Raw genomic sequence first — 27,408 nt, forward strand, 5'->3', positions numbered from 1 at the left:
GGGAATGAACAATTAACTCCCACACAACATGAGAGGAGGACACCAGATGACAGATGGTAGCCCATCGCTATAAGTCTTCAGCCATCAGGCCTGGGGTATCACTCCCTGTATTTCACAAAGGGAATGGTGAGCTTTGATTAATATGTAAAGCTGGCTTTAGGGGAGGGCATTAAATGAGTTCAGTGAAAATTTTGCAATATATCTAAGTAACTGACAAAAGTAATTATCTTAAGAAGAAAATATCTGTTAAGGCACTTCTTTTAAATATGTTGTTTAATTAGTTGCTTTTGTTTTTATTTTGTCAGGTAATCTAATGTGAAAAACAAGAAATAAAACTTAATGACTCATTTAAATCTCCCTGTTGTTGACTTAGCTACATGTTATAATTATTTATCTTTTTTTCCTTTCTGCTTATCTTCAAATGCATAAGTGTCTTCTGACATTACTTTTATACACTAGGCCTTCCTTGGGATTTAAATGTCAAAGCACAGAGATATGGCATGCCACAAGCAAATATAGTTTTCTTTTGTACTAATACATGCAATACATCAAAGATGAATAGGCTGCTGTTGAATCTTAAAATGGTTAATTTGACTTTTTTCTTTGCCTTTTTCTCTTAGGAGAGTTATCTCCTCTGGCATTTCACGACTGTGTTTTCTTTTTAAAAATAAATTTTGTCACTCTAGTCCTTTACTTGTATTTAAAAATAAAATCACTTTGAAATCACTTCAGAGAGATGAATGGAACAGGGGCTCCCCTGGGTGTGACACTTTAGGGTCATTGAATGTGTGTTTTTGTGCTAGATCAATGACTAAGGCTTACATGTCTAGGTGTAAACAGGAAAGTCCTCTCAGGGTCCTTCTAAAATAAACTAAATGTCTCTGGCAATGGAGTTCAAGATCAAAGGGGAGCCTAAATTAGCCCAGAAGGCCAAGAAAGTTTATCCACCGAGCCATGCATCTAATATAAGAAATGCATCCAATCTAGCATGAGCAAACAGGGCTTTCCAAAAATCTACTACTAATTCAATTTAGCCCAAAGAGAGAAAGAAAGAACATGGCCATTTGTAATATAAGAGCAATGGGATCCAAGACAGGAAAGAACTGAGATAAAGTGCAGAGACAACATGAATATATCTACAATAAAGATTCACAACATGTACTGTCATGTAAAAAAAATCAAAACTGGATTATGTACCTAGTCCTTTTTTCTAGGTGTTTATTTGAGCTGGTGGTCTGGTTTTAGGACCCTATATATGTACATTTTGTTCTCAGGGTGTTTCTTAGGGGTGTTCTTTCTGCAAAGGGAAATCTGGCCTCAAGCCTGAAAACTCCTTGTTGGTGCTGGTTCTCCAGGAATGAGTTCCAGCTGGCCTGTTCCTTGCTGCTTTGGAATCTGATGGGATCAGAGTCATAACGATGTCAGAATTTAACAGGCACAAAGTTTGAAACAATGTGAAGTTTATCTGAGAAATATTTTGCCTCCTTTACCAGTTTCATGCAATTATCATAGCATCTATTGGTAAAAGACAAAACGTTTCCCAATGTATAAGAGGTGCTAGCACAATTTGACACCAGCTGGCTTGATGACATGAACAGCTCTTAAGAACCAACAGAAACGGGTGGCCATCCTAGAAGTATATGAACTGTCCTGAGACAGAGGATGACAGTTTGCAGTTAGCACCTTATGGACCCTACCAACTAATAAAAGAGACAGACATTAAAATGAAAAACAAACAACAAAAAAACCCACAACATTTTTTAAAGTAGTTAATGAAAAAACTGGGAAATTCCAAAATTGAAGTTGTCAGAGGGATGGCAGCTGCAATTCTGCCTGCGGCTCCAGGTGAGGATGGGGCTGCACAGAGGAGCAGCTCACAGGTACATGGGAAGGGCATTCAGGCATGGGCATAAGCAGTGCCACTGCAGATATAGCCATGGTTGAGACATGGGCCTTCTCTTTCCGACAGTGGACATCATTTTTAGATATTTTAAGTCAAAGTTTTGGCTTTTTTTCCCCACCCATTTTTTTTTTCTTGTACTGTGGCTGTCCACTCAGTGAATCAATGGCATTTTCCACAGGGAACCTGGACTGGGAGAGTTCACCTCTGGACTCTGGACTAGGACAAAAAGTTTGGAGATGTGAGGATTCAATTTTGGCAAGGTAGTCTAAAACTAAGGAGATTTGGTTTGGAAGAGCTAGGTCTTGGAGAGCAGAGACGATGAACCCAAAGTGTTAGGACAGTTTAAATTCTGATCAATGATCCTCCCTCTGCCATATCAGCATTAAAGTGCCAGAAAGGGGTGCTCACACTCCGTGTGATCTTTTGTAAGTATTTATAGACTGAATGAATCTCAACAGAGACTTAGAAATCCTATGGCGTTGGTGGCTTGTGCCCTCCACTTTGCCTTTGGGAATCTGATTTATGGAGAGCCTCATGACAGCCTGAGGTGAGTGCCATAGAGTACATATAGAGGCAAGACATGCTGAGGCAAAGAGGGGGCCTAAGATAGCTATTCCCACACCCCACACCCTCACACATACCATGAAGACTTTCAACCTTTTTGCAGTTTGCAGGAGGTCTAGAAATCACGGTGTGTTCCTGTGGGAGCTAAAAGAATGCTTACATGGCTTTCTGGTACGCTAGGGAAAGAGATTTAGAACAAGGGCAAAGAGCACATCGATCTTGAGTGACCAACCATCCTAATTTACCCAGATTGAAGGGTTTCTCCCGGCACAGAGTTCTCAGTGCTAAAAGGGGAACAGTCTTAGACAAATTGGGCAAGTTAGCGCCTTACACAGACCCCCAAACCTGAGCCTAGCAGTAGCCAAGGCATACCACAAGGCCAGAGCGGTAGGCAGTTGGGACAGAGGGCGACCCCTGAAGACTAAGCAGGCTGAGGACCTTCGGGGAGCCCAGAAGGAACTTGAGGAGAGCACATGGAACAGATCCCACTCCTCTGATTACAAGATGTTACATAAGTTGGCTGGTTCTGACCCAAGGGCCATGCTGCTGGGGTCAAGAAAGACATTTGAAATGGGGTAAGAGCCCAAACAGGGAGATTGACCTCTGAGTGAACTTGAATATCATACTGACTGATAAAAAAATATATACATATATTATATGTTAGGATACCCAAATACATGTGTTCAAATATTTAGTTTTTCTGCTATGGGTTGGCAGTGGGAGCTCATGAGCAAATGAAGATCAATTTTTAAAAATAAATAACATTACATTGTATTCATTTAAGTTAGGTCTATACATTTTAGCCTTGCTTTTACAGAAATGCATGACCTCCTTCTGAACTGATAATATTCATCTCTTTCTTTGTTGTTCACCTTTCTAATAGTCAGCTTAGTTTTGAAACGTCACTATATCTATCCATCCCTCCTTTAAAGGCTCCTATAAAGAAATTCTCTACTTCTTTTCTTTCAAGGAAAAAAAAATCAAACAAACTGGGTAGATGTTCTTGAAAAAGAAAGCACTGAAATAAAAACTAAAAACTGGGACTGTGATTGTGCACTTCTATCCAAAGATATAATGAAGACTTAATTACCAACTCAGAAATAGGATCCAGTCTATTCAGAATTTCTCGAGGAGTAATTTTATAGGCTGGGATATTTACTCTTCCTCTTCCGCTCCCTGTGCTATTCAGAATGTTTATTGGCTTTGTTTCTTAATATATTTACAAGGGAGGTGACAGGAAAGCTAAGATTATAATCCTGATGAACTACTTTTACCAGTTTTCCTACCAGATGCTGGTTCTGACAACATGAATGTGCTCTGGTCTCTAAATAGCCACTCAGTGCCCAAGTGCCAGTCTCTAGGGGACATCACTGACATGCAACTTAATAGACCCCCAAAGAAATGTATCCTCTTTTCTTTCAAAGCCATCAATACACTTGGGAATTTTCTCTCCGTGTTTGGTAAAGAGAAGGTATTGGTTGATTTGAGAAATAGAAGATGAGGAAAAAAAAAACACAAAAAAACAGCTGCTTTTGGCTTCAAGAAAAATAAAGCTTGACTCCAATGACTTGAATAAACAAGGATTATTTTTTTTTTCACATAAAAAGGAGTGAAGGTGATTTCTGACTCCAGTTCACTCAAGCTTGAATTTTCTTGACTGCACAGCTCCAGGCATGGTGTCTGCATTGGAAAAAGGACAGTGTAGGGCAGGGTGACAGCTGAATCAGGAAATAAAAGCTTTCTCAAGAACACCATAGCTGACCTCTGCTTATCTCTCAGTGGCCAGCACTGTGCCACATGGCTACTCCTGACTATGGCAAAGAAAAATTACCTCTCTGGCAGCTAAGCTACGAAGGTGGTCTTAGGATTGATATACAAGTCACAACTAGCAAAACAGGCTTTACTATTACTCACAAAATAGATACATTTTTCCAAATGAGGCATGAACACCACCTACTTAAATTCAAAATATTTCAACAGCAGCTTCTTCATCCCATATGTCCTTGTAAGAATTACAGACAAGGCATCAAGCAGTAACTCCTCATAGATTCTCATGTTCCAAGGCTGCAGCGGCTCTCTTCCTTTACAGATTCTGACCAACACCTGCCAGGGCCCTCCCAGGACTTACTCCAGCAGCCCATCCCCTTCTCTTCCTCTTCTCCACCCTCCCTTCCCTTCTCCCCTCACTTCCTTTGAAATGCCCCATGATCTTGTTGTAGTTCTCTCTGGCAGGAGCAAGTGAATAAAGCTAACTTTAGTTGTAAGAGTGTTTCTGCAGGGATTTGGCTCATATTTCACACCTGAAAAGAGGTTAGAGAGAAGTGGGTTGAGAATAGGAACTATAAAGGGCGTCTAAAGATGTTTGCCATAAGAAATCAACAATGTAAGGGTGCTAGGAGCAGATTAAAGATGATAATTATGCAAGGAGGAACAAAGAGGCTATGTGCTGGATAGCTTTCTAATTTCAGAGAGTGTTCTAGCAACTGAGGATGTGCCAGAGGCCCTTCTCCCTAAGAGCAGGGTATCAATGAAAGGGTAGCGCTGGAGGCCTTTGTTGTTGGAAGATGTTTCCTGCCCTCTATTTGCCTCTTGCCCTTTCAGGTCTATGGCTTTTTAGGAAATAACAGCTGAAGAAACCAGAGGCCCTCACTCAATAGGTCAGCATGGCCATTTTATCAGTCTGCTGATATATGCTTGTTACATACTTACATCCAGGTGCCTTCTTGACAATTCAACCCAAACATATCCAATAGACATCTCAACTCCTGCTCACCACTGAATTCATGATTCTCCCCCCACCCCCCAACCAATCTCTACCATTAGCCTTCCCATCTAAGGAGACGGTAACGCCTTCCTTCCAGTTGCTTTTACCAAACCATTTCCTCTTTTCTTCTCATGCTCCACATCTAATCCATCAAGAAACATTACTAAATATATTCAGAATTGGCCACATCTCAGTACCACTTGTGCCAACGCCCTGGTCTGAGGCCACCAGGATCTTTCATTTGGATTATGATATATAATAGCTCCCTGTTTCTACATTCTACAGGAAACAAGCCAGGTGTAAATCCACACACAAAGAAAGAAAAATAAGTTGAAATCATAAGGCATTCCAGGACACACAGCAAAACTCCCTTAGTGTCATCTTCTCCCCAAACTATTTCCCTAAGGTCTACTCATCAAATCATTGCAGCTGCTCCTGTTATCTCCAAACATTTTATAAAAATCACATTGGTGGAAGCGTTCATGTTTTTTCACCCTATGTTCTCATTTATCTCCCCCCCCCCCCCAAATAGCTTTCAAATCATCAAGCCGAAGTTTGAAAGGAGAAAAGTAAGAAAGAGCCAATGCAGGCTTACTTAGGGAGTATTTGGGTAGTTTGAAAATAAAATGGAAGAGATCAGGCAATTGCAAAATTTTAGTTAGTGGGGGTGGTGGTGGGGGAATGAACAAGAGGTGAGCTAAGGATGTGTCATTAAAGTGTGACCTAGTGGGTCACCAATATATGAGTTTAGGCTAAACCCACTGGTCCTCTCACCTGGCAGACACAGACTAAATCCTCAAAGATCTCCTCAATAGTTCCAATAGGTGAATATAGTCTTGTGTCATATTTACAAAAATACAACACTTCATAGATTAAGATTTTGACCTGAAGACATTTTAAGTAAATAAAGGAATGTGGTATTCCACACATTGGTAGTTCATGTAAAGAAGTTATTGCCTTAAAAATGAGACAAGCAGAGCATGGATTCCACAGTGGTTTTAGGAAATTTGTGGGTTATCATCCATTAGAACAGGAAAGAAATTCCCTGTTCTGTCACCTGCAGGACCCTTGACAACATGAACAATGGACTGACTCTATTCCTACAGCTACCAAAAATTGAAATTTGCATTTCCCATACTACATCTTCACCAGGAAGACCATATTCCACTCTGTTCATTTACCAAAATCTCATTCATTCCTTTGAGGTCAATTTAACTCCCACTTTTTTCATGGGAGTAACGTATTAAAATTTCAATATCTCTCCCATACTTCTTCAGTAGCAAACAATTTAACTATAATGCTCAGGAAACATGCTGTTTGGAGTGGAACAGCAATATTGCCATAAAACCTAGCCTGTTTACAAAAGCTGAAAGAACTAACTTGGTTATTACTGACAGAAATTATTATATTATTAAAGCTACTGGCATGGAAAATGGACAAGGTAGTAAAATGTCTCCATATGCTGTATAACTATTACTCAGAAGAAAAATCTTCCTGTATGGAAAACAATTACTAAAATTTACAGATAAACATCTAATACCAGAACATATGGTTGTTAAATTTCATCTCTCAGTTTTTCTGATTATTGCTACCATTTGCTTTAGGCAGAAATAACAGTTATTACACTATATTGATGGTTCAAAATTATGAGTATATTTCTATTAAAATTGTTCATTGTTCTGTTTAAATATAAACTGTTTAGTCTGCCATTATGAGTACTTGCAAGTATGTAATAGAAATAAACACTGTGATACATCAAATTTTATTACAAATATGTTAATGCTTTAAAAAGTTATAATCTATAGCTATCATAAACTAATTTATTTCATATGAATAGTATTTTATTTAGATTATATGGGAAAAACTTACTTTTTTATAAATGACTTTATATATTTTTAATATTAATCATATATCTTTGAATGACTTCCCCAAGGATATCTTCTTAAATTAAATGATATTATTAGAGATTTCACATATGTATGTATGTGTATATATATATGTGTGTGTGTGTATATATATATATATATATATATATATATATATATAGAGAGAGAGAGAGAGAGAGAGAGAGAGAGAGACATGGAACTTTCATCTTTTAAAATATAAAATTAATTACATTATTTTTCAGGATAAGATAGCCCTCTAATTTAAAAATATTTTTTAAAATCACCTAAATTCACCAGGTTAAAATCAGTACTTGGTTAAGTGTGATTTGTTTATGGGCAAAACATATGAAAATGAAATATTTTCATGCTGGAAGAAAAGGCAATTTTAGATGCATATTAAGGTAGAGTATGTAATTCTGTCACAGTATTTCCTACAAAAGAGGTATCTTTCCATTGTGTGAGAAGTCAACTCAGTTTTCCTAAAAAGCTCCTCCTGAGAGTTGCAAAAACTAATAAAGATTAGATTTTTGCAATATTTTAGCACATGTATTTTATAAGCAAACTCAATTACATTAAACATTCTGCTTCTGCAAGCCCCCATACAGCCCACCAACATTTTTTAATACTTCTTTTACTTCAAGGAGGCTTTAGCTGGGACAATATGATATAGATGAGTTGTGACCAAGACAAGGAGAGAAGGGCATCTCTGCTTGCCCTTAAAAATAAATGGAGCTCCTTTATATCTCAGGTATTGATTGCAAAACCACTGACATAATGCTCACACTCATGGAGCGAGGCTGATGGAGTAAAGTGACATCACAGATTGTTCTATCATGTATATCCATGTCCTGATATAAAAGGCATTGCTACAATCACACATACAGGACCACAGGCATGGCAAAAGGCTCTTCCTGCGTAACCCATCCGAGGGGTGGGTGGGAGGGTGAGTGTTTGTTTCATCCCACAACATAAATATGAATTTGAAAAGTATGGACAATCTGAAGCGGGATGAAAAGACCGTTTACCTGTCTATGATGGCGCACATGTCAATGCTGACGTTTGCAAAACTTCCTGGTTTCCTTTGTGCCACCTCATATAAATTTACAAGTTGATCATCCACTTGAATGAGCTGCATGCATCCTTGGAATGAAGGCTGAAGGACAGAGTGACTTGAGTTACTCATCTGGTTCAGAAAACCTGTGAGAGAGCAGAAGAAATGGAGAAGTTAAATCTGTGTATAGCACGCTTCACTCGGTTTCCTCTGGTGATGCTCCCTGATCCCAGCCATTGCCTCCAACTCTTGCTTTGTTGATCCTTGCTGGTGTTGTATTCAGTACAGAAGAATGAAGTATTGTGAGAAAGAGATATTATTTCAGGGAAAGACATAAGGGTTGAATCTAAACGAATCTTTGTCTCTGGAGTCTAGCATTCCTTATTATTTTCTCCTTGACTTCTTCTTTCTCACTCTGTCACAGTTGGTTCTACGTCCCTCTGCTGTTAATAGCTCACTGCTGTACTTCTGCCCCTGACCCTACCTACAGAGATTAGAACATAAAATTTAGACCTTTCTTAACTGTCCAAGTGCCTTCCTCTTAAACTTTCAATATTACATCTATTTCCTTAATTCTCTAGTGGCCTGTTATTTAGATGTTAAGAAGCTAAACTTACTATTACCAATTAAGATGAATCTATTTTATGGATTAACTAGAGGCCTGGTGCACAACATTCATGCACTGAGTGGGGGGGGGGGTGGTGATGGGAGGGAATGGTCCCTCAGCCTGGCCTGCGCCCTCTTACAGTCCAGTACCTCTCAGGAGATGTCCGCCTACTGTGGAGGTGGGAGAGGCTTCCACCACTGCCACTGTGCTTTCTGTGAGCCTGGCTTCTGGCTGAGCAGTGCTCCCCCATGGGAGTGCACTGACCACCAGGGGGCAGCTCCTGCTTTGAACGTCTGCCCCCTGGTGGTCAGTGCACATCATAGTGACCAATCATTCTGCCATTTGGTCAATTTGCATATTACTCTTTTATTATATAGGATGTCTAATTCAATCCAAAGGTATATTTGCATTATAAATGATTTCTCATTTTATAAAATCCTAAGAAACATTACAAAGAATATATTTAGACATAAGGATTAGCCTGCTCTGAATGTTTACACACACACACACACACACGCCAAGTTTAAAAATAGATTAAAATTTTTATTACAAAACTAGAGGCCTGATGCATGAAATTCATTCAAGAGTAGACTACCCGCCCCCCCCCCACCCCCCCCTCCCCAGCTGTAGGCATCAGCTTTCCTCTGGCACCGGGGACCCGGGCTGGTTTCCCTTGGGCCACCCGCAGGCACCCAGAACCCCAGGCTGGCTTCCTTTGGCCCTGGCTTTGTCCTGAAGGCCATCTAGTCTAATTAGCATATTACCCTTTTATTATTACAGATAACTTTAAAATAGCATCCTCAAACAATTACTATTATGACTTTTCAGTAGAGACATGCATAGGAAGTTAGTATGCATAGAAAATTAGTAGGCCATAGGAAATAATATATCTCTAGAAAGTCCCCAAAAGCATTTCCTTTTCGTATAGCTCCCTACATCAAATTGACCTACCAGAACAAATTTAAACTGTGCTAATTTGCTTAAAAATCTGGTTATTCGCATATTTATTTCAATCAAATAATATATGTACAGCAAAAAATAATTTCTACATAATGGATTAAGATCAATACCTGCCATTAATTTATTAAAAGTAAATTTTCAATAAAAACTCTTAAAAAATTGACCATTAAATTATTTTTTAAAGTGTCCTATTTTGTTTGACTGCTAATAGTAGTTAAGAACAATAGAAAACTCCTTCTCACTTTATTAATGGTTTATAATATTTAAAGTTTAATAATTATTATTTGAACCTCTTTAAGGGTTAATCACAGAGGTGGAGTATATCCTTTTCCATCAATAGAATTCTATGTAAAAATAGGATTTAACTTAAATGAATTCATTGACTTAAAAATTAATATAAGACTCTATTTCAATGTCAAGCATATAGCTCATCTATATATTTTTTTCTAAGTCACATTTTTTTATTTGCATTTACTTAGTCCCCACTGAAATTGCTGATCTTAGAGAAGTCATCTATTTAGAAGAGCTGTATGCATACACATGCTTTTAAATCTGTTCAATCAAAATAATATTGAAAGAAGTTAATGTCTACACTTAGCAGAAAGTAAACATCCAGCTGTAATGTTAATGACTATTCTTGACAAGATGATCGTTTGGTTCTGTTGTTGAATACTAGGAAGTCTCTAAATATCCATAGTGGCTTAGAAATATTCCAAAATGAGTAGATCTATTTGGGAGAACATGACCTTTTCTGATGCAAAGCAGCTACATAACACAGATTGCTATGAATTGAATTGGGTATAATTAAGTTCATCAAACAACACTTCATCAGTAACCCATAACAATGTTTTGTTTGGTCCTAAGGGATTTTTGAATTTGAAAGTGTCAAGTCCTTTCATTTTTCTACATGGGATACATCCTAGTAGAAGACAATGATAGGGCATACTACTAAATTGCTATTAAACATTTAAGTTTTCCCCCATCTCCTTGTATTATCTTTAACATTTCTAAGAGGGACTCCATTAATTCACACCATCTTTTAGACCCCTTCAACATTAAATTAGGGTTGATCTCTGTAGTCAGTAAAAAACTGTGGAAGTGGTGGCTGTGGAAAACTAGACTTCCAAGGCTAGTTTTCAACTTGATCTCTGAGACTGCTAACCCTGAAAAGTCAGTCATCATACTTGAGCAATCTTATGGAAAGGCCTGTGAGAGGTAAAAAATCATGAGTTTAAGCCACTACATTTTGGAGTGTAATAATGACCAATAATGAATTTGGTACTGAGAGAGAACTGTAACTTAAATCTAAAAATGTGACAGTGACTTAGGGGCTAGGATGTCCAAATAAGTTGGATGGGCCTGGAAAGTACTGTTACTTGAAGCCTAAAGGCTTTAAAGTTTGTTGGAAATGGCTTGAAAGAAAGTGAGGAAAAATGTTATTGGAAATGAGAGAAAACCAGATCTTGTGTTGCTGGAATGGGAAGTTTAGCAACACTGTGTTAATATGGAAAGAAAGGAGGTATACTTGAGATATTTGTAATTGAGCTAATGGCATTTTCAGACAGCGAATTCTGGCATCTTTCAATTTATAGTAAAAGGGAAAAAAGAAGTGAGAAAAGCTAAAGAAAAACTGTTAAATACAAAGAAGCAGGACTTGACAGGGTTGAAGATAATGCTTTCTCAATAGCAGTCACTTCAGTTGGCAAAAATGAATAAACCACATTCAGGCAAAGATCAACTACCACTAAAACATAATCTAAAGATAACATGAGATGTAACTATAAAATCCATATTAAGACTTCAAAACATATTAGGTAGTGCCTCAAAGAACCATTCAGTCAGACAAAAATACTCTAGGAAACATATCCATATATATAAAATCCCAGCAACCGGAACGGCAGAATGTGGAACTACTGGTGTCTCTGATGCACACTGAGGCAGCCAACCAGCCTGATCTGGCCCCTGATGGGCCCCCAACATTTTGATCAGGGGTGGGGCCAGCACGAATTCGTGCACTGGGCCTCTAGTTGGTGTATATTGCAGATCCTTTGAGTTACACAATAGGGATTCTAATAATCTTAAAGACATCTTGCCCTTAGCATGTCAGCAGAAACCCAATGTTAAAATGAAACAAAAACTGTTTAATGAAAGGCTACTGATTTTTAAGAGAACTATACTGGCGAAAACACCACAAGCTTGGACTGAAAGAACTATAGATGGTACAAAAATGAGAAAATGTCTTTAGATGCTAAACTTCTACAGGCAGGAAAATACACAGCTGTGAACATGGACTATGTTTTATTTTAAAAGGAAAGCATGGATTAGACTGGTTAAACTGAGAATCCAGAAGGCACAACTGATTCTGCCATGGAGAATCAGTTCTAGGAAATAATAGACCTGAATTCTAATTAAGGAATTAGCAACATGTGCCTGACTAGATTTTAGAACTGCTATGGAACTCCTGTTTTTCTCCATTTGAACTGGAGAGTCTAAAGTGATAGCTCTATGCTTATCCTATCTTTGTATATTGAGTGTGTGAGTGGCACAGAATTGTTCACAGGTCTTCAGATGAGCAGCTATAGTTGAGTAACTGCACCTGTCACTTCTGCAATGATCTATTTGTCTCAGGTCAGCACTGATTCAGTGTGGAAAGTACTACCCAAAGGTATGAATAATAGAAAGTTAAGACGTATGGCTCTCTTGAGGATGGTTACCAGAGTTTGCCCTTTGGGACACAGAAATTCATGTTTCTTCAACATGAAAGTATATTCAACACCTCCAAAGGCCCTCCAATGTTTCATCCCATCAGAGCAAGCATGTCAAACTCAAAAGCTAACACGGGCCAAATAAACAAGGTTTAAGTTTATGTGGGCCACAAAAAAACCCCAAAGCTTCAATTTTCATAGAAACATAGAGATGCTAAATACAAAGAGCAGAAATAAATGAGTAACTGTTAACATAAAATAATAGAACATTTAAATAAAAATTAATATTTTTTCTTGAACATTAACTTACCAGACACTGAATAACTGCACAAATTAATAATCATAATGCAAATAAACGTATTTTTTTTTGTTCTCCAAAAGCTAAATATTTCCTGTTGTGCACACTAAACAAGTCAGTCCAAGACTAATGATGTGGCAATTGCTGCTAAAATATTTGCTGCTAGTATTAGTGGAGAGAAATGGTGTGCCGGGGTCCAACCCCAGCGGGTCCAGGGGTCCCCAAAGGTGTTGACGGAGTCGGCAAAGAAGGAATGACACGGAGACAGTGTTCAGTTGATCAGCAGCCTAGCCAGGATCTCCAGCCAAGTTCTGGTCTGGATCTCCAGAGAGGTTCTGCTTAGGATCTCCAGCCAGGTTCTGTGTCCATGTTCTCTTGCTAGGTTCTCCAGCCAGGTTCTGTAGCCATGTTCCCTCGCTAGGTTCTCCAGCCAGGTTCAGTCACCAGTTTCTAGTCAGGTTCTCTTGCTAATTTCTGTAGTCAGGTTCAGTCCAGGATCTTTTGCCATGTTCTCTCCAGCGAAGTTCTTCTGTCTGTAGGTTCTGTGTAGGTTCTGTCTTCTAAGTTCTGTGTGTAGGTTCTGTCTTCTAAGTTCTGTGTTCTAAGTTCTGTGTCCTAAGTTCTGTGTGTAGGTTCTGTCTTCTAAGTTCTGTGTCCTAAGTTCTGTGTGTAGGTTCTGTCTTCTAAGTTCTGTGTTCTAAGTTCTGTGTTATTACATCTGTATTTATACCAGTTGATTCCAATCCTATCAATCTCTATTCCAAAGGTTAGGGTGTTTCTTATCTCCATTCCAGGGAGTAAAGATTATGTAGCTTAAGCATGATTGTTCATAGTTAAAGTGATTAACTACCCGCCTGGCACTTAGTTAAGAGGTTTTATTCCCTCCCTAACTTCAGGGGAATATCCCTACCTGGGGAAACAACCTTTCTCAGAGACCTTGGTTAAAACACATAGTGCCAAGAAGGTGAGCAAACATATTAAGAACAGTATGCCATATATGCCAGGTCCCTTGAAATAGCAAGCATGGACCGGCTCCCGGAAATGGTGGGCCTGCATGTAAGGGAAATAAATGCAATACGATTATAGCAATCACTCATTAGCAAATGTTGTAGTTCATTATTAATAACTAGAGGCCCTGTGCACAAGATTCATGCACTGGGGCGGGGGGGAGGTGTCCTTCAGCCCAGCCTGCACCCTCTCCAATCTGGGGCCCTCGGGGGATGTCGGACTCAGGCAGTCAGACATACCTATCACAATCCGGGACTGCTGGCTCCCAACCACTCACCTGCCTGATTGCCCCTAACCACTTCTGCCTGCTAGCCTGATCACCTCCTAACCACTCCCCTTCCAGCCTGATTGATGCCTAACTGCTCCCCTGCCAGCTCGATTTCCCCCAAATGCCCTCCCCTGCTGGCCCAATCACTCCCACTGCCCTCCCCTGCCAGACCGATCACTCCCAACTGCCTTCCCATGCTGGCCTGGTTATCCACAACTGCCCTCCCCTACCGGCCATCTTGCACTGGCCATCTTGTGACCACATGGGGGTGGCCATCTTGTGTGAGGGTGTGATGGTCAAATTGCATATTACCTCTTTATTATATAGGATTATGTATAACAGGATATTATAACAATTAAGTTATGAAATTTTTATTAAAATGTTTCTTACATACTGTTATATTGGTTGGGCTACAAACATATTCGTTGTGGGCCGCCTGTGGGCCATGAGTTAGACATGCTTGCATTAGAGCATCTGCTCAAAATTCTGTAATTCATTATCTAAGTCAAGTTCATATACAAATGAAGCTCCTGGGATGTCCAAGAGGAAAGAAAGCTGTTTAGGTGCAGTTACTGTGACTCCCAGGGCTTACTAATAAATGGCATTAGAAGCTTCACCTTGGTTTCTTGGACCACTTGCTGTGGGAAAGTCAGACCAGGTGTCCTAGGAACCTCCAGTAGTCTGGTGGGGAGGCACCTGGGGCGGGGGGAGAAAATAAGACCTACTCCTAACAGTCAGCAGCAAATAGCTAGCTTTGTGAGCAAAGCCATCTTGAAGTGGGACCTCCAATCCTAGACAAGCCCTGAGATGACTGTGGCCCTGGGACACATAACTTCAACCTCATAAAAACACTTCAAGCCAGAACTTCCTAGTCAAGTTGCTCCTGAATTAGAAGTTGCTCCCACAGAAAAAGGAGAGTAAATTATTACCATGCTGAGCTACTGAGTTTTTGGGTTGTTCTATGCAGCTATAGAAAACTAATTCAGATTATAACTAATAACTCCTGCCATCACTTTCTCAAATAGTTTTTTTAAAATTAGAAGTTGAATAACAAAACCTTAGTCGGCAAAACAGTGACTGGTGGATTGCTGACCATTCCCTTATAGTTAGCAATGGGTTAAAGATATTGTGTCTCTGAGACTGAAATTCCTAGTGCCCTAACTCCCTTTGAAATGGAGGAGAAAATGTTATTTACTTCCTGTGTTTGTTCCCTATATGTACAAATATAAGGTCACTAAAAATATCAGTGTATTAGTGTCTGTGATACTTTCAGTGATGACTCTGAAGCTTAGAAATTGACCTATTTAATAGATTAACAGCAGGAGCGTTTGGAGATATAAATTTGCAACTGAGAATATGAGGGTCAGAAATGAATAGATACAAAATGGATAGAAAGTTAACCTTAAAAAAATTGCCAATTTAGTAGAAAGAGTATATAGAATAAAGAGGTAAACTTTTGTCTGTTTTGGCTTGGATTTTAAATTTATTATATCTATGAATTTGGAATAAAACATGCAATATTCATGCACGGGTCATTGTTCCTGGGCTCTACGATCTGACAATGTGCTCTAACACCCACAGTGAATTGTGATCCTGCCCGCCTCAATTTCATTTCGCTCTCAGTCAACAGGGACACCTCCTCGCCTTATAGGGTCATTATAATTATGTTGCCTCACTGCCATGTTTGAGATTTCCATTTCAAGACTTAGGATATAAAAACTTGATACCTGATTTGAAGTCCACTCAGTATTTATTATTCTTACTGACAAAAGAAATACATGCAATTTCAAGGTTTTAAAATTTTAATTCAGATATACATCAGTGAAAAGCATGCTGATATTTCTTTTGACAGTAAAATGCCAATCTAAAGTGTTGTAAATTATAACGTTAACCTGATGGGACGTAAAGAGCAAACAAGAGGCAACAGGGTTGAAAATTCCACATGTCTAAAATAACGTGCATGCCAAATTTATCTTTATTTACAGTTATTTTAAAGTTGGAAAGTTTGGGAGGTCAGAGAGAGGCTGGTGGAATGCTGTGAGGATGCTAAAAAAAACATGCAATGTCATCCTTTTAATATAATCTTAGATGATTCTGAAAAATGTCTACCACCAATCTCTATTGCTTACCAAGCTTCCTGAATAATTCACTCTGTTGGGAATGTGGGTCCAAGCAAGCAGAGTGTTAGACATGAGCCCAGTGGTGGCTGGCACCTCCACAGTGAGAATAGCCATGCAGCGCACCCATCTGGTGTGGCTGTGAACCTAACTCCAATACAGGTTGATTGAATAAATAAATAAATCTACTGAGGACAGTGGAACCATATTCTCATTGTTAGGAAAGGAGGGTACAAATGTAAAGTGGAAAATCTAAATGGATACTATGGGTTTGGTTTAGAATTTAATCTATCAGTGTGCACTTATGCATTTCAGTGAATTTAGATAGATGTAGAAATAAATCTAGCTGGAATCGTGTGTGTGCTCAATATAGAGCTAATTTCTACCATGCCCTGAAGACAATCCAGGAGCAGGGTTATCCCTATAGTTCAGGCCTCAGTTTCTCTACTGAATAAAACAAGCTCATTGGAGAAATGGTTGACTCCAGAGCTGTGTCAGGAAAAGCACAAAAATACAATATGAGTCTGAGATATTTTGCTGAATAAGAAAGTAAAAAAGTGCTCAAAAAATAATGATGTCATGTCAGAATGACATAGGAGCCAGCCTGAAGAAGGCTTCTACTGATCAAAGCTGGACAATTTGAGTGCAAAATAAATAACTGGACAATCAAAATATATTTTGAGTATCAAAAGAAAGGATATTATAAAGGAAGGAAAGAAGGAAGGAAGGAAGGAAAAGAAAAGGAAGGAAAGAAGGAAGAAAGAGAGAGAAGAGGGAAGAGAGAAAAATAAAGAAGGAAATTAATTTATATATCAAACTTCATTGACTAGAATAGAAATCCATGAATAGCCTACATGAAAATGAATAACTAAATGGGGAGAATAGAAATCTCTTCCTATAGTACTATGCTAACTAATAAATATAAAAGGCATGTTGGAATTAGCAAGTCACCATTTGGCTACTGTCATAATAATAATTCATTCAGGGAAGAAATATTAATTGATGCTCAAATGTATGGGTAAAAGTTGGATGAGGAACAGAGTCTCCAAGTGTCTCTCTAAAAACATATTTATTAATTTCAAAAAGGAAACTAGTTATTTTATAGCAGAGAACCCTGGAAGACATCTTTGTAATCAAGTAATACAAGTTATCACCATCAGTCAAGGGACTGGATAACGTTCCGGGCCACCTGATAAGATGCAATGAGAAGAATACAACATCGCCTGGTGGTACTCCTGCCCCAAAATACATATCTTAAGTCCAGAAAGGAGGAAACATCAGACAGACCCAAACAAAAATGATCTTCAGGAATGATAAGGTTGTGAAAGTAAAGAATCACGACCCATGATTTACAACAATATAAATAAGAAGCAATTTTTATGTCGATGAAAGACCTTTGGGGTGTTTTGAAAGGGAGAGGAACAGACAGTTAATGGTTAAAGCTTCTCCAAGTATATTTGCCAAAATCAGAAAGTCATAATATTCCAAGCCCCATAGCACTTTTGAGGCTGTGCTTCCTCCACAATGAGTTGTTTTGTTTTGAAGATTAGGGAGTCAGCAGGTTGGGTGCACTATGACCAAATGGCAACAGGTGCAGGCCTTGCAAAGGGCAAGACACTTCCCTTTGGTTGTCTATGAACATGGAAAGAATGGACAAACATATCTGATCAGGACATTTTCACTGGGATTCAAGGTTTACCAGTAGTTGAACAAATGTGAAGAGCTAAATACAAAAATGCTCTTCCACCCAATAAAACCAGACACAATCAATTCCTAAATCCATTAAAAACACAAATGAATCTACATAAAATATGACAATTGGGAATGTGTGGGAGACTGAGGAAGAAGTAATTATTAATACAAACAATTATAGTGCCATATACTGCACAGTTCTAAGTAGCTTAATGTAGAGATTATCACTTGTATTTTATTTTTTTAAAAAAATAACAGATTTTACATAGATAACTCATTTCTACTGTTGTAAATCATGGGTCATGATTTGATAGAGAAATCCTATTAGTGTGAGCTTATCCTGAAGTCAACAACACAGTGTTGTTTTTCCTTATACACTGAGGAAGTCAATACGGGCTACACTTGGGTGATGCTCAGTGTGGAAGACCCAGGCATAGAAATCCAGCAGTTTGACATCATAACAATGTTTTCTGAAATATTTGCACAAACCTAATATGCACTATATTTTCCAAACTGAAATCACAATCATATTCCTTGGGAAGCCTGCCATAAATACCTATCCTTCCTCCCCACCCCTCATGGCTGAATTAGGAAATTTCTCATATAGAGATGGGATAGAGAGTAAGCATATTGTAAGGTCCTGAGGTGGTTTTCCTTTATTTGAAGCTCTGGGATATTAATGCAAATTTTTGTCCTTATACTGGGCATTTGTAGTGCCCACTCCTAGAGCAGTGAGCTGCAGCAGAGATTCAGTGTACAGTAGAGATTATCTCTTGAGAGTTTTTTGCATATGTTACATCCTGTTTTGCACTTATTTCTGTGGGTCATTTCCCCCAGAATTCCTCAAAGGAAGGAAGGTATTGCTTCTATTTAAGAGATTAAAATAAAATTATGATAATAAATTTAAAAAGTCAAGAATCAGCTGAGGATCTGTTTCCAACTTTTAGAGACTAGAGAGGTAGGAAAATAGGGTGTGACATGTGATCCCACAGTGTGTCTTTTTTTCTCTACAGGACAATATAGGACAATTGACAAAACTTGAATAAGGTCTCTGGGTGAAAGTTATACTAGTGGCTTTTGTACTTTTCTTGCATTTTTCCCCCAAAATTTTAATTGTTTGAAAATAAAAACAATTTAAAATTTTCTTTTCCACCTGATATGTAGTGCTTTATGCTAAAAACTCTGCCACTTGGCATTGCCTTATTCTATATAATAAAACCCTAATATGCAAATCGACCAAATGGCAGAACGACCGGTCGCTATGACACACACTGACCACCAGGGGAAAGATGTTCAACGCAGGAGCTGCCCCCTGGTGAACAGTGCGCTCCCACAGGGGGAGCACCGCTCAGCCAGAAGCCGAGCTCAAGGCTGGTGAGTGCAGTGGTGGTGGCGGGAGCCTCTCCTACCTCTGCAGCAGTGCTAAGGACTTCTCAGGGGATGTCCACCTGCTGGCTTAGGCCCACTCCTTGCCTAAGCTAGCAGGTGGACATCCCCTGAGGGGTCCCAGACTGCAAGAGGGTGCAGGCCAGGCTGAGGGATCCCCCCACCCCCTGCATCCCAGGCACGAATGTCATGTATCGGGCCTCTAGTTTCCCAATAAAATGAAATTGTCTTGTCCCAATGTTCTCAATGCCCCCTTTTCTTTATTCTACTTTAATGTGCATTCAATGCCCATGGATTCTCAATGAAATTGGGCTTCCTAATTTCATTGATGATTTTCAGGTAACCAAAGGACACCTTCACCCTTTAATTAGATTTCTCAGTGGCATTTGACACTTGATCCTCATATACTAGTATATTCTATGTTATCAAACCAAGATGACTTTCATTCCCTGACTAGACTGAATATTCTGACTCCTACATCCCATTCCAAATTCAATTCATTTCTCCCTTAGTCAGATTTAGACCTACTGCATTCCTAAACCCTAAAAATATTAGAATACATACAACCACTCAGAAATCCTTCTGAGATTTAAAAAATAAAGCAATGCTAATTCAACCATTTAATAGGTATAAAATTCTACAAAAATTTAATACTTTTCTTCAATATATACTTCATGCTTCAAGTGAATTTCTTACAATTAGAAATAGTTCTGTCATATTTTTGTGTGCCTACTTTGCTAGTTCCCCAATTAAATGCTTAAGGTGTCTATTCTTACAAATTATGTTTTGGCCACCTTGTTCTCTTGTCTGTGCCTCAGGAAAACCATGCCCTTTCTGCCTGGACTTTTCTTCTCCCTTTCATTTTTCATGGTTGATTTCTTCTTATGACTCAGGTCAGCTCAAATGTCACCTTCTGAAATGGGCCTTACAAACCCACTCTATTAAAAAGTATTCTATAAATTTTCTCTTCCTAGTTCTTCAGCTACTCATTGTTGTTATAGAATTTGTCATAATTCACACTTATCTGTATTGGTTTATTTATTTATGTGTGTGTGTGTGTGTGTGTGTGTGTGTGTGTGTGTGTGTGTTTCTGAGTGTGTTTTTCTCCACTTTCCCTATTAGTTTCATGGCATCAGTCTTATTGTCTCTATGAATTTTTAAAAAATATATCTATTGATAAAAATTCGCATATTATAAAAATTCACCACCCTAATTATCTTAAAACTAGAGGCCCAGTGCACAAAATTCATGCATGGGTAAGGTCCCCGGCGATCAGGGCCGATCTCTGGGGCAACCAGTGGGGAAATTGGGGGGCCCTCTCTAGCACCCACCTTGGCCGGCCTGGCACCACCTGCTCACCGGCCCTGTCCCCCGCCACCGCCGCCTCCCTCTGTGGGGCGACCGGTGGGACAATTGGGGAGCCCCTGCTGGCACCCGCCTTGGCTGACCTGGGACCTGTGGGCTAGGGTCAGCTCCTGCATTGAGTGTTTGCCCCTGGTGGCCAGTGCGCATCATAGCGACCGGTCATTCCACAGGTCTTTCCACTGTCCAATTTGCATATTAGGCTTTTATTATATAGGATAACCAATACAATATATATGGGATATGTTCAAGATATAAGGTGTCTATTAAAAGTTTGGAAACAAATTATTTTTAACAGATTAAAGCTATCCTTTATAAGATAATACATATAGATACATCAGCTTCCAGACTTTATGGACCCCTCTATATTTTTAGGCAAATGAGCAGCTGAATTAATATGTTTGGGTTTTTGCCCTCGAAAGAAGGGTTTGGGTCTTTACATCCTACATGTCTTTGTTTCAGTTGCCTTATTTGAGAGGCCTGCAATCCCCAATTGGGGCCATGCAGCAGGCAGCCTATGAATGTTTCTTTCTCATTGAAGTTTCTATCTCTCTATCCTTCTCCCTTCCTCTCTCCCTAAAATCAATAAAAACATATTTAAAAGTCACGTGGAATTTGAAATCAAGCATTGGACTTGTGCAAGGAATAGGACTAATCCCAACTGCCCCCACCCATACCCACACCGACACACCATCACATAAAGACTAAACTGCTAAAATCTTAGGTAAAGCAGATACTGGAGAAAAATTCACTAGTCAGCAAAGAGATAACAGGGGAATTTGTCTCACTTTTCCTGGCCTATAGAAAGAAAAAGAAAACAGAAATTACTTCCTAATAGTTCATAAGCAACAGTCTTGCTCAACAAAATTATGGGTTTCAAGTTTATATTGATAATAAGATGCAACCCCTAAGCCAAGAAATTAAAATAGAAAAGGGGGTTTTAAACTGCTCTTTCAAAGGAAGTATAAATCTTCTCTGGATTCACTCTGGAATTATAGGATTCATGAAGATAAAAACCTGAGAAATTTAAACTCACAATCCAAAAACACAAAACATAAGAAAATAAGCATAATAAATAAGACTCAGCAGAACCATCACACAAAAAAAATTTTGTCCCATGAATTTAAAATAAATTTTACTATTGTGAACATTGTCAAATGAATAAAAATTATTTAAAGAAATAAAAAGTGAAATCAAACATATAAGAAAGGAATGAGCTCTGGCCAGGTAGCTCAGTTGCACGAAGTATTGTCCTGTGCACTATAAGGTGGCTGGTTTGATTCCAGGTTAGGACACATATCTAGGATGCAGATTTGATCTCCAGTGGGAATCAACCAGTCAATATGTTTCTCTCTCTCTTTGATGTTTCTCTCTCTGTCTCTCCCTTCCTCCTATCTAAAAATCAATAAAAAAAAAATATCCTCATGTGAGGATTTAAAAAACAAAAGAAACAAGATAGTATTACAAAGAATCAGTCAGGTTTGATAAATAACTAAGTCAGTTCTCCAAGAATGAAAATCTATTATTAAAGTTAAAAACTCATTAGTCACAGCCCTGGTGGGTTGCTCAGTAAATTAGAGCATCTTTCTTATAAACCAAGGTAGCGGTTTGATCCCTGGTCAGGGCACATACAAGAATCAACAATGAATGCATGAGTAAGTAGAGCAACAAAATGATGTTTCTCTCTCTCTTTCTGTCCCTTCCTCTCTCTCTAAAAATCAATATTTTTTTAACTTATTATTTGCATTAAGCTCATGAGACAAAGCTATAGAATGTATTTGTGAACTGAAAGACAGATTGGATACCCAGAATGTAGTCCAGAAATAAAAAGTGGTTTACAAAATTAAATATAAAATGGTAAATGTGGAGGACAAAAATTTCAGAGAGAAAAAAAAAGAGAGAGAATCATAGAGAATAAATTCAAAGATACAATGTCTGAGAATTAAAGAACTGATTAAAATTTAGATTCAAGAAGGAAAATAATTCCCCCCCAAAATTTTAAAAAATCAACCTGTTAATAGACACAGAATAGTTTAAGAGCAGAATCCCCAATAACAGTAGCGAGAAAGAAGCTAGAGGACTCCTAAGAAACAATAATGAAGTAGATAGGAAAGCTGCTAACAAGGGGGGGGGAGGGGAGGAAAGGTAGAATGCAGTAGAATAACACATTCTGAAAGAAAATAAAATTCCAATGTAGAATTGTAAAGCAAGCTAAAATATCAAAAAGAAAGTGAAATTAAGAAATTTTCAGGCAAAAATTGAACCAAGTTACCACCAACAAAACCCATTAAAAAACTATCAAAATTAAAGGATATATGTAAAAGAAAAACAGACTCTAGCCAGGGTAAGAGGGGAAAAAAAGGCAAATATGGAAAAAATTCAAAATACATTGACTACACAAAAAATGAAATTATAAAATGATAATTATACTGTAGTTAAAAAAGATATAGAGCTAAAATGCAGGAAAAAGTAATATATGGAATGGTAGGGGATAAGAGGAGTTACGTTATACCAAATGTTATGGACTGAATTGTGTCTCCCCAAAATACATATAGGAAAGAGTCAACCTCCAGAGAGGTAATTAGGGTTAAATGAGGTGATAAGCGTGGGCCCCAATCCCATAGGACTAGTGTCGTTATAAAAAAAGGAAGAGACCCAGATATCTCTCCCTTTGTACCCAGAGAAAGACCATGTGAGGATGTAGCCATAAGATGTCTTCCAGGCATCTACAGGCTTACCAGAGAGCAACCCTGGCACCTTGACCTTGGACTTCCAGCCTTCAGATTGTGAGAATAATGCTTTTGATAAGGTACTTACTCAATGATGCTATAGCTGCCTGGCAGACTAATACACCATGTTTCTTTCATAGTTTAGGAGAAAGATGAAGATGTTAAGTTATTTTTGACTTTTATAAATACTCATTAAAAAGTATAAGGATAATCCCTAAAATAAAAAATATGGAGTCCATATATTTTACATTTAATGGTAGATAATATATATTTTTTAAAAAATATTTGATTAAGCAAAAGGAAGAAGTAAAGGAGGAGTAAAAGGAACATAGTAAAAGAAAGACAAAAGCAAAATAAGAGGGTAAAAATATTTCCAAATGAAGCAATAGTTAAAATCAATTTTAACCATATTGAAAATACAGATCATGCCATGGGGTTTGTTTTTAAAATCTAGCAATAGAACTATATTTATGAAGCACATCTAAAAACCTGGGTGGCTATGATGAGATCAATATACCCACCTGGTGATATGGTCCAGAAATATTGATATAATATATCAATATTAGTATCATAGCAACATTAGTATCATAGGTGGAGAGGAATTAGCTACAAAGCAAGCATGTCTGAGTCTGATGCTGCTATTCTATCTAGTTTACCAATCTTATGTTTCAAAAAATTACTTAAAAGTTGTGATGAATAGTTTTTCCTCATCTCTAAAATAGAGAAAATCATATCTGTTTCATAGTATCATTTGGGTAATGAACTGAATACATGTAAATTATTAAGCATACAGTCTGACACGCAGTGACACTGTTACCAAGGAGGATGGAGTAACAAAATATATTTTAAGATAAAACCAAAAACAAACGCAGAAAAGGCACTGCAGGAATAAGGTCAGTTAGTATATTAATGACAAAGGTGAAATTCACCAGGAAGTCATATATAGTCTAAATATGCTGGTGCCTTGTGACATAGTATTCAAATAGATAAAATGCATTTTCAAACACTGCAACCATCACTTCCTCAAGAAAACCTTCCCAATGATAGCCTCCTTCCCCAAATTCTAGGCTCCTTCCTGGTGCCTGCTCTCACAGGAAGCTATAATTCTTTTTCACTTCTCTCCTACCAAATGCACTTGCTCTCTTAGAACTGGAACCACCTTCTGTATTCTCAGTGCCAAGTTACAAACATGATACAGAGTAAGTATCCGAAACATGTATGTTTGAGAAATAAATGTCTTTGAAAATTTTATTTATCCTATATAATAAAAGGGTAATATGCAAATAGACCAAACGGCAGAACAACCAAATAACTAATCAGAGTGAAATATGCTAATGAGATGCTAAGGCTGCTCAACCACTTGCTATGATGTACACTGACCACCAGGGGGCAGATAGTCAACTGGCTGACCAGTAATTATGACATGCACTGACCATCAGGGGGCAGATGCTTCAACCAGTAGGTTAGCTTGCTGCTGGGATCCAAGTGATTGGGACTGAGCGAGATGGGCCAGACACACCCTGGAGCTCTCCTGAAATCCCTCCCTGGCCTGACCATGCACTGGTGGGGTCCCTCAGTCTGGCCTGCACTCTCTCCCAATCCAGGACCCCTCAGGGGATGTCAGGGAGTCGATTTCAGCTTGATCTCACAGGCCACTCCCCCTGGGAGGGTGCCAGATGCAGGGCTCATGGCTGGTGAGCACTGCTGTGGCAGTGAGTGCCTCTCCCTATTGGGACTGATTGGGTGCGAGTCTGTGGCAGGCACAGTGGGTCCGGGATGAGAGAGAGTGGCAGGTAGGAGCTGCAGGCAGCACTGGACTGTGGGTTTTGGCTTGATCCCTGCAGGCCACCCAGAGGGACCCCACCTGTGCATGAATTCATGCACCAGGCCTCTAGTTTACAAATAAATGTAAATAAATGTCTTTGAAAATTTGATTTATTTAGAAATAAGTGTAAATAAATGTATGCAAGAGGAAATTTAACAGGCACAAATTTTAATTCTTTTTTTTAATTCCTTTTTTTTTAAAGACTAAAGTTCCTCAACCTATGCAGGAAAACTCCACATGTTATCAAATTTTTTCTCACCCACACATACTATCCTGATCCCCAGTGTTATGCAGATTGTCCTTTGTCTATATATTTCTGTGGAAGATGGTAAAAGCATTCATCAATTTCTACTAAATACCTATGATCAAAGACATGTAAGAACTGGTTCAGGGGAACTTGATAGATTGAGCATGGTTCTACTTCCTCTGTTTCTGAAACTTGTCCAAATATCAAGATCGGTAAATAAGTATACGCTCTATAATGTTGCAAAAATAGAAGTACGATGATGGGTGAACTATTGCAACAAAGTTTTAAAAGATAATGAATTCTGCTGAAACTGGTTTGGCTCAGTGGATAGAGTGTCGGCCGGCGGACTGAGAGGTCCCAGGTTCGATTCCGGTCAAGGGCATGTACCTGGGTTGCGGGCATATCCCCAGTAGGAGATGTGCAGGAGGCAGCTGATCGATGATTCTCTCTCATCGATGTTTCTAACTCTCTATCTCTCTCCCTTCCTCTCTGTAAAAAATCAATAAAATATATATTTAAAAAAAAGATAATGAATTAGGTGAGCAATGAAAACAGAGATGGTGCAAAAGAAAAGGTACTTAAAGACCCCTGGAGAGACATGCCTATGAGAAGTGATACAGACAGAGAGTATGGCTCAACTCCAGAAAGATTTAAAATCCGGAGGTTTATAATGTGTCTTTAAAGAGAGCAAGAGCAGACGACATCCCTCCCACTCCCTGAAAGACTGCAAGAGTCAGACTCCAAGCCCCTGAAACTGTGAATCTGAGTGAGAGTCAGTCATTTGAGCGGGAAGGTGTGTGTGAAATTGCAAGAGTGAAACAAGAAAGATTCTAGTGATATTCAAATTAGACGTGGAATTCTCAGTTCCCTTCCCTTTCCATGTTTCCAGAATACAGCTAGAGACTATCTGATGCTCTTCCAGAGGACGTAAACAGTCTAAAAAAAAAGGACGGTGGGGTGAAATGCAAGGGCCAACAAGCTTCACCTAGAGGCGAGTTTCTCTTCAAGGCTCCCTGCTGTCGAATGTGTATGGACATGGGTAATGTAGATTACAGGACCACATATGGATAAACGACTCACAGGTCTTGCTTCAAATTAATAAACAAACAAAACAAAAACTGATTTCAAATAAGTGCATTAGTGAGCAAAATTTGAAGATGCACATTAAATTGTTATTCAAGGAAAGTATTCATCAATACCTGTAAATAAATTAATTTTAATCACAGCAGTAGGAAAACCATGTTATACATAGAAAAGTAGACATTTGGCCAATTAATTGACCTCCTTAAAGGTCCAAATTCCCTCATAAGGGGCAATAACATTAGCAGTTTTTCATCTCTCTCTCTCTCTCTCTCTCTCTCTCTCTCTCTCTCTCTATATATATATATATATATATATATATATATATATATATATATATCATATCTAACAAAAGAGAAACATGGCAATTGGCATACGACCGCTACCCTTCCCATTGGCTAATCAGCGCAATATGCAAATTAACTGCCAGCCAAGATGGCAGCCGGCAGCCAGGCAGCTTGAAACTAACATGAGGCTTGCTTGCTTCAGTGACGGAGGACTCCAACGTTCCCCGCCTGCCACTGCAGGCCTCTGAGCTGCAACTCTAAGCAACTATGTAACAAATATAGAAGCTAAACAAAACCCCAGAAACCTGCTTTAGTCCGCCGGGCTTCAGCCAGCAGGATCCCAACATTCTAAGCAAAGGCCAGAAACCTTCTTTCAGCAGCGGAGGCCTAAGAGCTGGAGCCAAGCCTCAAAGCTAAAGCTGGCCCAGAAAAAAAAAAAAAAAAAAGAAAAAAAGGAGCGGTTGGGAGCTTCAGTCACCCCCAGCCTTAAAACAGCCCTCAGCCCCTCACCCAGACTGGCCAGGCACCCCAGTGGGGACCCCCACCCTGAAGGGTGTGTGACCAGCTGCAAACAGCCATCATCCCCTCACCCAGGCTGGCCAGGCACCCCAGTGGGGACCCCCACCCTGATCCAGGACACCCTTCAGGGCAAACCAGCTGGCACCTACC

At 38.9% G+C, this 27,408-nt stretch overlaps 1 protein-coding gene across 1 annotated transcript in view; it reads right to left on the bottom strand.

Annotated features, from left to right (window-relative positions):
- The window catches only part of CNTNAP2 (contactin associated protein 2), a 1,817,652-nt gene that overhangs the window by 769,740 nt on the left and 1,020,504 nt on the right, over positions 1 to 27,408 (bottom strand). Inside the window, exon 10 of the mRNA XM_036328432.1 lies at positions 8,143 to 8,314. Coding sequence (XP_036184325.1) covers positions 8,143 to 8,314 — 172 coding nt within the window. The remainder of the gene's footprint in view (positions 1 to 8,142; positions 8,315 to 27,408) is intronic.

Source organism: Myotis myotis, unplaced genomic scaffold, assembly GCF_014108235.1.
Source record: "Myotis myotis isolate mMyoMyo1 unplaced genomic scaffold, mMyoMyo1.p scaffold_m19_p_11, whole genome shotgun sequence".
Classification (NCBI taxonomy): domain Eukaryota; kingdom Metazoa; phylum Chordata; class Mammalia; order Chiroptera; family Vespertilionidae; genus Myotis; species Myotis myotis.